This window comes from Tachysurus vachellii, chromosome 2 (genome assembly GCF_030014155.1).
Source record: "Tachysurus vachellii isolate PV-2020 chromosome 2, HZAU_Pvac_v1, whole genome shotgun sequence".
NCBI classification, from domain to species: Eukaryota; Metazoa; Chordata; class Actinopteri; order Siluriformes; family Bagridae; genus Tachysurus; species Tachysurus vachellii.
In genome coordinates, this window is record NC_083461.1 from 23,384,915 (window position 1) to 23,398,828 (window position 13,914).

Sequence of the window (13,914 nt, forward strand, 5' to 3'; positions counted from 1 at the left end):
TTTCAAATAGAAAACTTTAATTTAATTAAGGATGACATCAATATTTCATTTTGAAAGAATGTAGTGCTATGAGCTGCCAGGAATGGAGCAGTGTTGGGATTGCTTCAGAAAGCTGACAAAAAAACATACTATACAGCATTAGAAAGGGCAAAACAGCCTTTTAAACAGACTGGACTTAAACAAACATTTAAGACTTCTTGAAGACCGTATGTTGCAATATTTCTAAAAAAAAAAAAAAAGCTGAAATGAAATGTAAACAGACTCTTAAGGTTCAATCGCCGGTTTCAAACCAGACTTTTCTCTAAAATTAGGTGGCAAAAAATGTAGCAAAGTGAATCTGTATTGTTTAACTTGATTCATAAATCAATTACCTGCCAGTAACTATAATAAGGACAAGACTTTCTATTCAACCCTGAGATACAGGTGACAAATATGATTTGAATACAGTATTTGAAAACAGGATGTCCGTATCCAAGTTCAAACTGAATAATGGCAGATGCAAAGCCATCTCTGTGGTTCAGCCTCATAAGTTATCTCATTGGTTTGGATGCTGTAGAACTCAAGAGCTGCCCCACTAATTTGACATTTAGCACATCATTTGGAGCAACTGTTCAGTGCAGTTTTATGTAGTTGGGTGTAGCTATAGTCCACTGTTTGTGCTAAGCTAATGTTCTCTCCTCGTGTGTTTAGCCATCTGTACCGAGTATAAGCACAGCTCCGAAGATGGCCACGTTGTGTCCGATCAGCTTCATTTGGTTCCAGAACTCCACGCGGCGTGTGTTGTGCCAGTAGCCGATATTTCCGTCAACAAACAGAATGATCAATGGGAGGAGCACGGCTAATATCTGAGAGGCTAAACTCACGTAGTACCCTGAGAGGAAGGAGAGAGCGAGCACACCAAAAAGAATGATCAGGAGCTGAACGGTGATCTCACCACCGGGGATGTGGTCCAAGTACGCCAATCTGTCCTCCTGACTGTGCTGGAGGGAGTAAACCTAGTGAATGATGATAAGAGTGATTGATAAATAAATAAAAACCTGACATCAGGTGGCACATGGAAACTTTTTGATGGACTACACGTCATCATACCAAAAAACTTGAGTTTTCATATTTAATACAAACTGATTGATTGTTAATTTAATGCCATTAGAACTTTTTGATGATTTGTCATCCCTGCTACAACGTTTGTCTATAAAAACTATTTATAGATCTCCAAAACCCTTTTCTGTGAGCTGAGAACCCCAAAAGAACCCTTTTTTGTAAGCATACAAGATGCTGTCGATGCTATTAAGAGAACATTATACAGAAATGGGTGGATTTCGTAGAAGGAAAAAAGCTTACCATGCAGATTAAGTAGATTCCTAAGAAGACTTGGCCGGTGGACTGTAGCGAGCGTGTACGTGGTTTCTGCCTGTACACTTCCCCTGCGCCACTGGCCAGCACTAGGAAAGCTCCAATAACAGCCATGATCCTCGAGTACATCCTCACCTGAGGAACGTGAAATTAAACAACCAGTTTTAACATCTGATAAAACTTTAATTAGTTGATGCCCCATGTGTTGATATTGTCCCCTGACTTCATACATACTTTTAACCAGTCTCCATAAAGGACGTGCCCACCGATGTAGGATGCGTACGTGCTGAATGCCAACTGTAATGCAGCACAGAGCGCAAACCATCTCCTCTTCACCCCGAAAGACATGAAACTGGAACACAACACTGCTGCTGCCATGTCAAAGTACAAGTACGGCACCTGGATATCCGGCTTCCTGAAAAACATTTACACCACAGCTCTATTTTCTGTTAACATCAGCACTGACGGAAGATATGCAACGTTATACAAAGTTTCTGAAACTTTCCGACACGGGAATGTCTCAGGATGAACGTGTTTACGCTTTCTGGTTTCTCAATAACATGCTGCGTCTGCGTGAAGAAGAGAAGTTGCCGAGCAAACGGCCATTTATAGCTACTATAACGGAAGCGATAACGGAAACTAAGCTGTACTGCAGATGTTCCCCAAACATTAAATATGACAGATACCAGTAAACATTTAATTTATCAATAAAGCAATCAATGGTATACATTCTCGATATACATGCTTCCATTAGGGAACATCATTAGAAGACATGGGGTTAGTTTCCATTGCTATGCTGACGACACAGTTATATATCTCATCAAAACCAGATGAAATAACTAAATTGTCCAAATTAACTCAGTGCCTTAGAGAGATAAAAGACTGGATGAGCTGTAATTTTCTGTAAACCAGTACACAGAAACTCTCACAATTTAACTTCCAATTAGAGAGATGCACTGTTTCTAGTAGTTTCTAGGTTGTTTCTAGTGAAAGACCTGGGTGTTATATTAGACAGCAACTTGTCCTTTGAAAATCATGTCGCTCATACCACAAAAACAGCCTTCTTTCACCTTAGAAATATTGCCAAGCTGAGAAACATCCTGTCTGTATCTGATGCTGAGAAGCTAGTTCATGCTTTCATGACCTCTAGACTGGACTATTGTAATGCAATACTAGGTGGCTGTCCTGCATCTTTAATAATTAGGCTACAGTTAGTCCAAAATGCAGCTGCCAGAGTTCTCACTAGGACAAGAAAGTATGACCATATAACCCCAATTTTATCATCTCTACACTGGCTACCTGTTAAGTTTAGAATTGACTACAAACTGCTGCTACTAACATACAAGGCTCTTAACGGTTTAGCGCCCACGTATCTAACTAGTCTTCTAACACGTTACAATCCTTCACGCTCTCTGAGATCACAAAACTCAGGACTCCTGGTAGTTCCCAGAATATCTAAGTCTACTAAAGGCGGTAGAGCGTTTTCTTATTTAGCTCCCAAACTCTGGAATAGTCTTCCTGATAGTGTTCGGAGCTCAGACACACTTTCCCAGTTTAAATGCAGATTAAAAACTCATCTCTTTAGTCAGGCGTACACATAATACATCCCATTATATTTTGCACTATTACACTAGACTTGCACATTTTTATGAACAGCAGATATGTTAATCCCTCTGCACTGCTCTTCTCTTTTTCTACCCATGCCGAGACACCCAGACATTGTACCAGCTCCGATCGTCTTCCGTGCCATGAAGATTTTGGACCTCCGCTGAGATGAGGCCGACTCTGTGAGAATCCTGAGACATCTACAGATCTACTAGCTCCAGTTGGACTCTGTGATACTAAGAGGAGATCTGAACTCCATGTGATCCTTACACCAATACAGCACTTGTCTGACTGTATATTTGTAATCACACCCTCCAGTGTCACTCACATGAGGATGGGTTCCCCTTTGAGTCTGGTTCCTCTCAAGGTTTCTTCCTTTACCAATTAAGGGAGTTTTTCCTTGCCACTGCTGCCTGAGTCACCTCAGACTTGCTCATTGGGAATAAATACATATACATACATACATACATACTGTGAACTATATATATTTTGAATTTTTATTATATTAATTCTTTATATTACTCCTTATGTTTATCGTCTGTTCTATGTTTATGTTCTGTAAAGCTGCTTTGAGACAAAGTCCATTGTAAAAAGCGCTATACAAATAAACTTGAATTGAATTGAATTGAATTGAATTGAATTGAATTGAGGGGGGGGCACGGTGGCTTAGTGGTTAGCACGTTCTCCTCACACCTCCAGGGTCGGGGTTCGATTCCCGCCTCCACCTTGTATGTGTGGAGTTTGTATGTTCTCCCCGTGCCTTGGGGGTTTCCTCCGTGTACTCCGGTTTCCTCCCCCGGTCCAAAGACATGCATGGTAGGTTGATTGGCATCTCTGGAAAATTGTCCGTAGTGTGTGATTGCGTGAGTGAATGAGAGTGTGTGTGTGCCCTGCGATGAGTTGGCACTCTGTCCAGGGTGTATCCTGCCTTGATGCCCAATGACGCCTGAGATAGGCACAGGCTCCCCGTGACCCGAGGTAGTTCGGATAAGCGGTATAAGATGAATGAATGAATGAATTGAATGGCAATCGTCAGCAAATCCAAGAAAGGTCCTTTTTTTCGGTAAACCTAACAAGCTGCAATCCTTATTTGTAATTATCTTTCCTTTGATCTTATAGCCATGTAAAGCTTAAGATTGTCCACAATGATCATTTCCATAACGTGTTAAGGTTAAGGTGTTCGACTACTGATCGGAAGGTCATGAGTTCGAATCCCAAGTCCACCAAGTTGCCACTGCTAGGCCCCTGAGCAAGGCCCCTAACCCTCAATTGCCCTCAGGTGTATAAACTAAAATAAAAATGTAAGTCACTCTGGATAAAGGTGTCTGCTAAATGCTGTAAATGTAAATGAATGAAAGGTTTGAGGATTAAATAGGTTTGAGGATTTGATGATTAAAGACTAACGCATGGCATTGGGTTAGCCTGTATCCAGATGTGGAAGCAGATCCCGGAAGTGACGTGCCATTTATTTGGTTCTACACCAATCCGCTCCTTTACTGTCTACACAGGCGGCTGCACCCTACTTAGTGCGCCAAAGTGTTGACCAGAGCGCCGTTTGAGACCGAGCCAATAAATATATATAACCGCTGAAAACATTCGGGTTTGTACAGCTTTTAAGTCAAACTGAAACCCCAGCACGCTGTATATACTCATGCTAACAGGCTAGCGTTAGCTTCCCTTACCTTAATCTGTTCTGAGATTTCTGTAACTTATGAACAAATATATAAATATGTTTATACCTTTGTACATCGGCCCGCTCGGCAAAAAGCATAAGCATGCTGAAGCAGTTCCAGAAACCGAACCGAGTCAAAATAAATGCTCCGGACTGAGAGATAAACCTCAGCACTTGTTTTCTACTCGGAGCCGCCATGATTACTGAGGGCGGAAGTGATCTCGTCTTCTCCTGACCGACGCATGCGCAGTGAGGCGATTGAGGCTCTTTGCTGCCAACTAGTGTGACTTCATGTTTTGTTTAAGTGAATTAAACTCACGAATATTGTCGCATTTTGCATTTACAAAATCAAACAAACAAACAAACAAACAAAAAGACAGAAATAATCTTTAGGACTTTAGGACTTGAATCGCCCTAGATTTGTGAAGTGAACTACTGTTTACAGTTTACAGAATATTTAATAAAGTCCAAGTCTGTGCCTGTTTAAAGCAGATTTCTTATTAATTTAATGCAAAATATTTACCAGTGTTTAAGAAAAAAATAAAGAAATGTATTTTTTTATGTTATTAATTTTTTTTGTTTTGTTTTTTTTCCTAGAAATTCTGATTTGTAAAAATATTCAAATTTCTGAATTTTAATGACTAGGTGAATGACTGGGTCATTAAAACAACCCTTGGCCTAATCGGGATAATTTATTTTCTGATCTCGTCACTTTTGTTGATCAATAAACCCTAATCTTTTTCAGACAAATATTAATATTAATTACTTTATATAGTCAGTTGTATGTAGGCACTTGATTATCACACGAGGTTTCCTTCCCGAAACTGTTGCCCCAAAAAGATACAAGCACACAACTGTATAGTGTGTCATTGCAATTTTTCTTCACGTGAGCTAAGCGGCACAAACTTATTCCAGCATGTCCATGTCCTGTGCACACAGCAAAGTCCATAGAAACATGCTTGGCAATGATTGAGAGGAAAAACAAAAAAATGTCCTGCACACTTCTCTAATCAGATCAAAGCTTTCTGACAGTCCGTGACGCCCCTGTGCTACAGATTAACCATTGGTGGTTAGGACTACTCGACTACTTGCCCTTCAGCAAGGCCCATAATCCCCATTGGCTTAGTTGCAAGTTGCTTTGGATAAAAGTAAGCTCCAAATTCATCAGCTCTAATTGCCTTGCATTTCAATACTGTTTGTTTGAGCAGGAATTCCCATAATCATTCTCATCAACCAGAAGATTTTATCCAGAGAAAATGTCCTAGATAACGGCACAAAAATGTTAAGTGGCATTGCACATGACCGCTTGCAGGTAGTGAGTGTATAAAATGGTGCCATGTCCTCCTTTACAGGAAGTTGGCCAGGTCACCACATACTCACCCATAAGCCTGGATGCACAATTGTGATCTTGTAACCCTAATCCAGGTAGCGTGCACTTACTCATCTATGTACCTTTCTTCGAAATGTCTCTTTCCCTGACTTCTCCTATATAGATCTGTTCTCAAAGCATTAAACTCCCAGTAACATGCCACTCAGTGAAGTCCACAAAACCCTTTAACATGACAGTGCACATAAATAATTTTCTATGGTTGATTTTTACTGATTTTGATTCAGATTTTTTTATTTTTCTACCCAGTTCAAGTGAGTTAGTTCCACCACTCTGAGGTCATTGTTGCCGGATATCCATCATTAATCCTCCTACAAATGAGCCTAACCTAGATCCGAAGAAAACGGCTTAAAGGTAAGTCGAATATCACCACCTGGCTTAGCCATGGCTCAAAAAAGGAGCTAAACACAAACAAAGGGAAGTTTCAGGGGAATGTTTCAAGGGTTCAGGTTCATAGGGAAATGTATTTGGTGACTATCTTCAGTTATGGAGTGACTTGAAATGCTTTTACCATATTAAATACATCCTGAGTGTTACAAAAGAGAGGAGGCTGGTTTTCAAGCATAAAATGAAAGCATGTTAGCTGGGTTGCTATGTGTGACAGTATATTTCTAAGAATTGGGCCCATTCTGCTTAGTTAATTAAAAAAATTATTCTAAAAAGATGGCTAATTTCCTTATTGGATCTGTTTGTTAGTCTGCAGGTGGTAACCAGAGGTTAACCCCATTTCTGGTCACTCCTAGTTTGCTCATAAAGCTAGACCAAACTCGAGAGTTTAACTCAGTGTCCTGGTCATGCACAATGTCCTCTGGAATCCTGAAATATTTGAACACATATAGAATTTTTTGATGACCTGGATAATTGTGTGGCCCTGATATTTCAGAAGTCATTGCGATGTGGGACAAGGGTCTTTGTGGCTTGGGCAGGGGAAGTAGCTTCCCAAATGGAAAGTTTTATGGAAGCTTTGGCACATCGCTGTACATTTGCAAGCATATTGGGCCACCAATAATTCCCATCGCAGTCTATTCCCAGTGCATTAGCTTAATGTTCTTGGAACCGGGAAGGTAACTGGAACTGAGCAAAAAACAATGACCATCGGACCTTGACAAGGATTCAGACGTATTGACATCTGAGATTCTCAAGATTCTTGTGGTCCGTGAGTATAATGAAAGGGTGAGTAGACCCCACCAGCCAGTGCCACCACTTTTCAAAAAACAGTTTTACTGGAGGTAGCTACCAGTTCTCGATATTATAGTTTCGGTCTGCTGAATTTCTGAAGAAATAAGGCACTGGGGTGCAGGTTGTAGGTTTTTATCGTGCCAGTTTCTGGTGCTTCCACTTCTGTCACAAATGGTCACAATGGGTTGGGATGTCTGAGGATGGGTGCCATGATTAAATTAATAATAAATTATATTTAGCTGCAGGCAAATCACCTAATTTCCTTCTTGAGAAGAGTAGTCAGGGTGAGCAATCAAAATGAATCTCCGAGTGAACCCAAGGTACCTCTGCATGTCTTTGAAAGTCTGGGGCTTTAGCTGTCAGTGATTACAGATACCTTGACATACAGATACGTTGTGTTGGTTCAGAATTGGTATCATACTCCATTTCCCAGAATGCACCTCCACCTACAAACATGCCTGCCATGGACTACAATTCCCACTTTGTATGGCTGACTACCACCACCACCACCACACACATTTAAGCACTCTCAAAATACTAGGAATTTGTAAAGTAGCATTCATTCATTCCTGCTTACACATCTGACATTCCAGGCCTTTGGATTTGGATTTGGATTTGTTTGTGCTTGCCACTGTCTTTTCCTTGTGACACTTAGACTTTGGTTTTAGTAGATCACTTTCTTTTCCTGCTCAGAGAGAAGAATAGCACTTTTTATCAGATGTATTTTATCATTCAATACGCATTGCGATACATTGTGATATCACACATTGTGATATTGACTTTAAATCTTAGGGCTCAAATCCCAGAAATCCACTGATGGCCTTTTTGACATATATCCATCAACTTATCAGGTCTACGCTTTGATTATAAGTTATTTATAAAAACAAAAACAAAAAAAAAAAAAAACATATATTACCAGTCTTAACCTAGTTGAAATGCATTGTTAAATGACTGCAGAAATAATGTTTTGAGATTTCTTGATGTATTTGTCAGCTTTTTTGTGGTTGCAACAATCAGTTCCACCTTCAGACTTCCCTGCTTGCCTCACTGAGCTTTAGAGGCCATCTGACTTCCTCTGATTTGTGATAATGAGATCAACGGGGATTGATGACATCAATGGCCACCAGGCTCAAGCTAAAAACTAAAAAAAAAAAACACCAGGTGTGTGTCTTAAGAAAACAAGGGGACAGGAAAAAAGAGCTCAGTCCACCGAGTGAGATGTGGAGAAGTGCAGATGTTCTCCTAAAAGACAGTTAGAGATTTCTTTTCACCATTTAAAAGGTAAGAGGAAGTGCAGTGACTTGGATGAATGGATGCAAGCATGAGGATGTAGAAGACTATGTAGTGTTTTGACTATAAACTGATTGCTTTCACTGAGGAAAAAATACGAGTAGGATATTTAGAATTGTTAACCTCTTGAGACCCGAATGTCCTCATATGAGGACATAACATTTTCTCAAAACTTCAATGTCTGTATATATTTAATGTACCAACCTTATATGAGGATATGTTAGGTATAATTTTTTTGCCAAACTGCTTCCTTGAAAACATTGATTAAATTTATAGTTATCAACTATGACTTAAGAGAAACAGTCAGTAGAAATTGTAATGTACACAACAGTAACATACGGGTCTCAGGAGAGTAATATTCCTGCTTACAAACTGATCAATGTCAATTTTTTTTATCCATTATAGATTTATATCCATGTTTTTTCTACATACTACATTATTATTTGTATTTGCTTGAGCAAGTCTTCCATTGAGTCTGTAGTCATTTGTTTTAATAGCCGAGATGGCTCGGGACATGTCCGATAAGGACATCATGAAAATGGAGCTGGAGCAGCTGCAGAAAGAAGTAAACAACACTCGGATTGCAGTGAGTTATCTCAGCGTATTAGCCAGGCATCACAGGGGTCGTCTTGATCTGTATAAGAGCTAGTCTCTGGACCATAGTTTCAGCTACTGACAAAATGTGTAATTCTTTAATAGCAAGCTAAAAGTTAAAAGTAGTTATTATCGGATGTGTTATTGGTCACTAAACAAATTGTAAATGTGATGTAAATGTAATGACTAAATGTAATGAGTCAAGATGCCCCTGTTTTATAATATACTCGCTGTTAGATGTCTTCATTTTCACAGAAAAATAATTACTCACACATTATATTAGAGTACAAGTGAGTACAAAATCACCTATTTATTCAATTCTTCGTTACAGATTTCAACAACTGCCCCTGAGATTATCTCCTTTATTGAGTCCCAGTCTGCAGACGACCCTTTAATCAAAGGGGTTCCTGAAGACAAGAACCCATTTAAGGAAAAAGGAGGTTGTGTTATTACATAGTGATGTCTTCCTATTAAAGGCAGAAGGCTTTCTGAAGGGCTTTTCACAGGTTTTACTCATCACCTACATTCTACAGGTTTATCATTCTTTGAAATAAACAGTAGAAGCACAAGACACTCCTTCATATCCCAGTAATTTTCATGGATCTTTTTCTTTCATGTGGTGTTTTTAGAGTGGACAAATGATGGTGTAAATTTAAAATGTAGAAATCTGCTTTGACACAATACTCGTTGTTAAAATCGCTACATAAATAAAATTTTATTTAACTGATTGTCTCTTCTCGTTTAATGTAATATATTCTGTAATATCTTATTCATCTAGTTATGAGTAGAAAAAGCCATAGCTCCTCTTTGCTAGCTATAGATATAGCTATTGATTAATAATTCTATGCTTTTGGATTCCTTGCTCATTTATTGCATATATGTTTGAGCCATTCGTCTGCAATAGATTAAAAAAACATGCTATTCTGTATGTATGGAGACTCATGGATGTACCATTAGTTAATGCTAATGAAATCTGTATGTCCAGCCTTGTCTAATCCACTAAGGCACTTTTCCTCCCTGTCTGTCAAAATGGTTAATCTTATTCTCCAGCTCAGGATTAAGTTCTAAGCATTTTATCCTATTACATTACCATCCCTTCAACTCATTGCATATTCTATCTGTTGTCCTTCAGCTCTATAGGACCAAAGCAGACCAGTGTGGCAATCCTTTATATGATACGATAAGTGTGTTAGAGCACAAGATTTGAGCATTCACAGTTTAATTTAATGTTAATAATTCACAAAAAATAAATTCAAGCGATAATTAAATCTTCATTTATTCATTCAGTCATCTTCAGTCGCTGGTCATTATTTCAAATACACTGAGTGGGAATACACTCCGTCCAGGGTGTATCCTGCCTTGATGCCCGATGACGCCTGAGATAGGCACAGGCTCCCCGTGACCCGAGGTAGTTCGGATAAGCGGTAGAAGATGAATGAATGAATGAATGAATGAGTGGGAATACATGGTAATGCAGCCTATATAGGATGGCAACGCATTCATCAACTGGGATTAGTCAGTGGGGAAAAACAGGACAAACATGAGTGGAACCTGGTGTGGTTTTCTGCACTTGTAGCCCATCTGCCTCAAGGTTTGGTGTGTTGTGCATTCTGAGATCTTTTCAGCTCATTATGGTAGATAAGCGTGCTTTTTTTAAGCTACCATACCAGACACTGGTAGATATGGATATGTTATAGGTCATGTGTAGATATGTTAGGGTCACTGCAAATATACAATTTTTTTTGGATATTGTCCCCGTGTATTTCCTCTGTTTTCCATAAGTGTGTTTGCTGCCACCTGTATGTACCCCACATTCCCTTGGATTAATTTGCCCTGGTTCTTAGGTTCTTGGCTCTGTGTTTAGTTGTGCCAATTTGCCTTGAGGATCATTTGTATTTTGAGATTTTCTTTCCAATTTTTGACCACATCTTGTTTTTGCCTGGGTTCACAACCTCTCCTATGGCTCAGTGATTGGGTGACTGACTTTCCAGCTGCCAAAGCATGTTTCCCTCCTGGCCCTGACAGAAACAGACACCCAGTACTCAAGAGTTCTTCATTATTGTAGCTCAGCATGAGTTCTCGGTACTGGGTGACTTGTCTTACTGGATCAGCAGGAGACCTTGTTTCTTAGAGGGGAGAATATATTGTTCCTTCTAAATTTAAGAAGGAAAAATACACTACACTAAATTGTCATGCAAGTGTAAAAATACACTTGCATGACACTATGTCTCCATTGAACTCCCAACCCCAGCTGTAGACAAGAGCCATGCTTATAAAGCAAAGGCTCCGCTTAAACACAGCATTCGTCTACAAAAAATACATTTACAGCATCATATCAATATACACTTCAGAAATGGTCATATAATTTACATCACAAGGACATTTACATCATCTCTGAGCAGGTCATTTAGTACAACAGATTCATGCAAATGCCTCAGATCACATTTAACAGGGCTGTTTTCGTATTGGCCCTTTTGACAAGAGAAGCGAATCAGGTGGTCCTTCAACAGCCTGAGATATTACTTACTCAGTAGAGACTCTGATTTGAGACAGATCATTAAGACCTGACCTGGATCCATTAAGGGAAGGATTATAATTGGTTGACAAGGTGGTACTTGGCAATCACCAAGGAAATGTCCACACTAATCCGGATATATTTGAAAACGGAGTTTACGTCTAAAAACGCTCCGCGTCCACATTATCATTTTCAAACGTTTTCCAAAAGTTGCGCATCCACACTGAAATGTATGAAAACGCTTACATCTCCCTACTGCGCATGAGTAAATCTTCGACCTGTGTCATTTCCGCTAGGGGTTTATTTACTTTCTACTGCATCACATGACCTAAAATGCGTCATAGTATTCAAAAACCTCCGTCTTCACAGTCCACACTAAGACTGCTAGACTGGCGTTTTCAAATTTATCCGCTTTGGAGAGCGTCTTCCAACAGCTACGTTTTTGTTGACTTAAAACGCTGTCTCAGTGTGGACGAAAGGCCAAAACGGTGAGAAAAATATACGTTTTCAAACGAAAAAGTATTAGTGTGGACATGGCCCAAATCTATGCTGACTCTGAACACAGACACCACAAGTATATGTGTTAAGCCCTATTCTGTTCACGTGCTACCATTCTAAATTTCATCACCAGCAGAGAGAGACATCCTACAGGATGCTACCACTGAGTTGCTGTGCAAACAAACTCTGTCTTTATGTAAGTAAAACTAAGATGATCAGGGATTTTTGGTTTGATTTTTTGGCGGCACTGCCACCAATCTCAAGGCCCTGCAGAGAGCAGTAAAGGAAGCTGAGTGATTTGCTGGAAGCAAATTCATTAATTTAGTTTATACAAGTCATCTACCAGAAAACTGTTTGAGGAAGGCCAAACAACAGAAGAACAGAAAGCCAAGAACAGAAAGCCAAGAACAGAAAGCTGAGGTTTCAGTGGGAACACACTACAGTCCACTTCACAACACTACAGTTCACAACAGACGCAATGAGAATTTGGCTCCAACAACATGTACCATATGACCGAACCTTCCTTGTGGCAACAGTCCATGCAGGTTAAGATGGTGTGGGGAAAATTGGGCTCACTAATACGTATCAATTGCTGTCGCAAATTAGTTGCTGACCATGAGCATCACTTTGTCATCGCTTTACGATAAACATTTTATGAATACAGAACAACAAGTGTAGAGGGTTAAATGGGATTTAGAATGGGGTCTATGACAAGGTGTACATGGTGAGCCCAGGATTCAAACTCCTATCAGTTCCATTAGGAGACAAGTACTTGAGCAGAGCACCACAGAAATGGAAAAGCCAGTGTGGGCATAACAGGCAGTGAGCATGTGGACCTGGACCACAGGCTGAGACAGAAGTGTTTGAACACGAAAAATATTGCTAAAAAGCAGGAAACAAACAAAGGTAGGCTTAACAAATTACAGCGCAGGAACGATCTGATGATGATCGGGTTTATATACACTGTTGACTGGCAGGTTTATGGAGTCCAGGTGTGTTTAATGATTTCATACAAGACCAAACAGGAGAGAATTCAGGAACACAAAGAAGGTAAAAAAAAGAATATTAGGAATTAAGGGAAACAATTTGGCGATGAAACAAAGGCCAAGTTTAAAATATACTTTTTAAATAATACTCCTACAATTACAGGGTAATTAAATTCTTAACGTTATTACATTTGTTATATTGTTAAGCTTGGTTCATTATTAAGAAATGCATTCGTCACTTAAGCGTAATTCCGTAAGCGTAAGTGTAATAACGCATACTTCATATAAAATATACTTTTTTCAATAATAGACTTTTGCATTGAAAAAGTTGCATTGACCTTTAAATATATATTTGTTTAAATATACTTCAGTATTTGATGAAATACTTTAATTCAGTTGTATTTCGTTACCTTATTTGTTGCCGCTTTTTACGTCATTCTTTGCAGCACTCATGTTAAGATTTTAGAGTTTGAAATTTAGTCAGAATTGAGCTAATGTAAATAAAACACTGTGTGTGCTAATGCACCACTGCATACTAATATGCTTTAATGCTTCTTATGCTTTTAATATTCTTTGTACCCGATGTATACTATTTAGGATCTTCATTTCTGAAGGGGTGACATTTACTTTCTAACTAATCTAATAGCAATGCTCTCACTCATTATTTCTAAGAATTTGGTTTGGCCAAGCAAACATTACATATATTACATTATAGCTGATTATTTAAAATCCCCATATATCACCTCTTATCTTTACTGTTGGCCATATAAATGAATTTATCTCTCATGTCTTTAGACCTTTAGCACTCGCTGGTTATAAAATGGGTTATGAGAGA

At 39.1% G+C, this 13,914-nt stretch overlaps 2 protein-coding genes across 3 annotated transcripts; one reads left to right on the forward strand and one right to left on the reverse strand.

Moving 5' to 3' along the window:
- On the reverse strand, nt 1-4,846 carry tmem101 (transmembrane protein 101). Its single transcript, XM_060863877.1, has 4 exons — nt 4,698-4,846; nt 1,588-1,768; nt 1,342-1,488; nt 1-995 (listed from the first exon to the last, which is right to left on the reverse strand). Exons 1-4 carry the CDS (start codon nt 4,826-4,828, stop codon nt 687-689), a joined length of 768 nt encoding a protein of 255 aa, XP_060719860.1. The 5' UTR covers nt 4,829-4,846; the 3' UTR covers nt 1-686.
- Nucleotides 4,847-8,296: 3,450 nt separating this feature from the next.
- On the forward strand, nt 8,297-9,808 carry gngt2b (guanine nucleotide binding protein (G protein), gamma transducing activity polypeptide 2b). Of its 2 annotated transcripts, none has more exons than XM_060891354.1 (3): nt 8,297-8,477; nt 8,968-9,072; nt 9,412-9,808. In XM_060891354.1, exons 2-3 carry the CDS (start codon nt 8,989-8,991, stop codon nt 9,535-9,537), a joined length of 210 nt encoding a protein of 69 aa, XP_060747337.1. In that variant the 5' UTR covers nt 8,297-8,477; nt 8,968-8,988; the 3' UTR covers nt 9,538-9,808. The 2 variants fall into 2 exon arrangements, with proteins under 2 accessions (XP_060747337.1, XP_060747329.1); XM_060891346.1 differs by having other exon boundaries at nt 8,313-8,477; nt 8,984-9,072.
- The last annotated feature ends 4,106 nt before the right edge of the window (nt 9,809-13,914 follow it).

What these genes read in the sequence shown, in the direction of transcription:
- tmem101 (XM_060863877.1), bottom strand. Translation starts at nt 4,828, where the DNA reads ATGGCGGCTCCGAGTAGAAAACAAGTGCTGAGGTTTATCTCTCAGTCC. An exon ending in TTTATGGAGACTGGTTAAAA is followed by an intron (nt 1,489 to 1,587) that starts GTATGTATGAAG and finishes CACGTTCCTCAG; the next exon opens with GTGAGGATGTACTCGAGGAT. An exon ending in GAATCTACTTAATCTGCATG is followed by an intron (nt 996 to 1,341) that starts GTAAGCTTTTTT and finishes ATCATTCACTAG; the next exon opens with GTTTACTCCCTCCAGCACAG.
- gngt2b (XM_060891354.1), top strand. Translation starts at nt 8,989, where the DNA reads ATGGCTCGGGACATGTCCGATAAGGACATCATGAAAATGGAGCTGGAG. An exon ending in TAAACAACACTCGGATTGCA is followed by an intron (nt 9,073 to 9,411) that starts GTGAGTTATCTC and finishes TCTTCGTTACAG; the next exon opens with ATTTCAACAACTGCCCCTGA.